Raw genomic sequence first — 2,945 nt, 5'->3', positions numbered from 1 at the left:
AGCAGGTAAAAAGTAAATAATTTACGGTGTTTGTAAGTGCGTTACAAACGGAACCTTCATGGTAAATTAATAATAAGTCCTTTTCAGGGCTACAAAATCTCTTAACAAAAAGATCAAAAGTGAATTTATTCCTTACAGTGTGTAGAAAACATTAAAAAAATAAAAACCAAGTAGTTTAACAAAATCATATTTAATAGACTAATGAAACCATATGAACTCTGGTATTCTTCAATATTAAAGAATTTTAAAATTAATTTCAATGTGCATACATATGTATGTATGTATGTATGTAGAGATATTAATGAAGACATTTTTTCATTCTCTTTGTTAATTTATATTTTGTGGCCCTGAAAAGGGCCTTGTTTTGTTAATATATTTATATACCATTAGTTCAGTTGGAAAAATTATTTGGAACTGGTATATTTGGTAACAGCTTTGGTACCTTCACTGACGGCATGTTTGGCCAATTCACCGGGCAAGAGTAAACGTACAGCAGTTTGAATTTCGCGACTGGTGATGGTTGAACGTTTGTTATAGTGAGCTAAACGCGACGCTTCCGCAGCAATGCGCTCAAAGATGTCATTCACAAAACTATTCATAATACTCATGGCCTTGGATGAAATACCGGTATCAGGATGTACTTGTTTCAACACTTTATAGATGTAGATGGCATAACTTTCCTTCCTCTTACGCTTCTTTTTCTTGTCATTTTTAGTAATATTCTTTTGAGCCTTACCGGCTTTCTTTGCTGCTTTTCCACTAGTTTTTGGTGGCATTTTAATTTCACAACTTTGATGATTTTATGATTTTATTTTCACTCGCACTGTCACTTATTATACATACCATTTGTCGTGTGCATGCTTAAGTGCATATTTCCCGACCAACTCTTCGGCGAGATAATACGAAGTAGTAGTATACGCACGATGCTCAACAGCACAGTACAGGGGTTGGTGCTCAGCATAGCGAAAAAGTATACATATAAGCAGCGCACATTTTGTGTATCAGTGATTAGTGTGCTTATACATTGAGTATAATACATTACAGTGCTTTGTCGTGTAGTGAAGTGAACAATCTATAACAGTGAAAATGTCAGGTCGCGGTAAAGGTGGTAAAGTTAAGGGAAAGGCAAAGTCCCGTTCAAATCGTGCTGGTCTTCAATTTCCAGTTGGTCGTATTCATCGTTTGTTGCGCAAAGGCAATTATGCTGAGCGTGTTGGTGCCGGTGCTCCAGTTTATCTAGCTGCAGTTATGGAATATTTAGCAGCTGAAGTTCTCGAATTGGCTGGTAATGCTGCTCGTGATAATAAAAAGACAAGAATCATCCCACGTCATTTACAATTGGCCATCCGCAACGATGAAGAATTGAATAAATTGTTGTCGGGTGTAACTATTGCTCAAGGTGGTGTTTTGCCTAATATTCAAGCTGTACTTTTGCCAAAGAAGACCGAAAAGAAAGCATAAAGTGAAAAATATAGGCGAATTATAATTATAAATACCGACGCAAACAAACCGTCCTTTTCAGGACGACAAAATACATTTACAAAGAGATTTAAATAATTTTCCTAATAAATGTGTTATTTTTTCATACATTTAGACGCATGTATATTTGCGCCAAAACTGCGGCATATAAACTGGTTATGTATACATATTCACTCATACATGTGTATACATGCCAACAGACTGTACTAAAAACGCTCGTGTATAAATGATGTGGAGTAGACAAAGAAATGTATATGTATGTTTGTATGTGTGTACTACGTACATTAACGAAAACACAAAAATATCTACACATATATGTATACGCATAAATATTCCAATAACACTGTTGATCTTTTTCGTTTAACAAATTGTGGTCCTGAAAAGGACCATTTTTTAAAATAGTTTTCTTATTCATTTAATATTCTTAATAAAGAACGTGGCATCCCATTATGTGTATTATATTTTTATACATATTACCGAATGCGCCAAAATTGCTGCTTATTAACTGGTTATGTGCGCTTATACGTACATAAACGTGTATACATGCATGCCGACTATACTTAAAAGCACACGAGTATAAACGATGTGGAGTAGATAAAGAACTGTACATGTACTACATACATTTACGAAAACACAAAACTACCTACACATATAGGTACATATGTATATGCATAAATATTTCAATTAAATTTTTGATCTTTTTCGTTTAACAAATTGTGGTCCTGAAAAGGACCGTTTTTTCACAAGTTTTCTTATTGATTTAAGCACGTTCACCACGAATACGTCTAGCCAATTGAATATCTTTTGGCATAATTGTAACACGCTTAGCATGGATGGCACACAAGTTGGTATCTTCAAAAAGACCAACCAAGTATGCTTCACTTGCTTCTTGTAGAGCCATAACAGCAGAACTTTGGAAACGTAGATCTGTTTTGAAATCTTGCGCTATTTCACGAACCAAGCGCTGGAATGGCAATTTGCGTATCAATAATTCGGTACTCTTTTGATAGCGACGAATTTCACGCAAAGCCACTGTACCTGGACGATAACGATGTGGCTTTTTAACTCCACCAGTTGCTGGTGCACTTTTGCGTGCAGCTTTTGTCGCCAATTGTTTACGTGGTGCTTTTCCACCAGTCGATTTTCGGGCTGTTTGCTTTGTACGAGCCATTTTTCACTACTCACTTTTTTTATTATTTGTCACAATGATTTGAACACTATAGAACACTATACACTGTACCTATAACAAATTGTATGACGTTCACAACCTAAGTAGCAATTCCAACTAATATGTTTCACAAGTCCATGTATTATGAGGTATGTGTTGAAGCGAGATAGATGTATGGCGTACCTTTTGTCTTGTGTATTGCAGTTGTGAGATTTTGGTATAAATAGATGTGCTCTCGCTTCTGTTATTTCATTGGTGGTGAAGTGTTACAGTGTTAAAGTGTTAAATTCTTACTTGT

The 2,945-nt window shown here is 35.4% G+C and overlaps 1 protein-coding gene across 1 annotated transcript; it reads left to right on the top strand.

Annotated features, from left to right (window-relative positions):
* Nucleotides 1-1,029: 1,029 nt before the first annotated feature.
* On the top strand, nt 1,030-1,524 carry LOC129248109 (histone H2A). The gene has a single exon (XM_054887543.1). It carries the CDS (start codon nt 1,087-1,089, stop codon nt 1,459-1,461), a length of 375 nt encoding a protein of 124 aa, XP_054743518.1. The 5' UTR covers nt 1,030-1,086; the 3' UTR covers nt 1,462-1,524.
* Nucleotides 1,525-2,945: the final 1,421 nt, after the last annotated feature.

This window comes from Anastrepha obliqua, chromosome 5 (genome assembly GCF_027943255.1).
Source record: "Anastrepha obliqua isolate idAnaObli1 chromosome 5, idAnaObli1_1.0, whole genome shotgun sequence".
Lineage (NCBI taxonomy): Eukaryota > Metazoa > Arthropoda > Insecta > Diptera > Tephritidae > Anastrepha > Anastrepha obliqua.
Note: the sequence above shows the minus strand (reverse complement) of the source record. Positions and strands in the feature narration are given on the sequence as shown.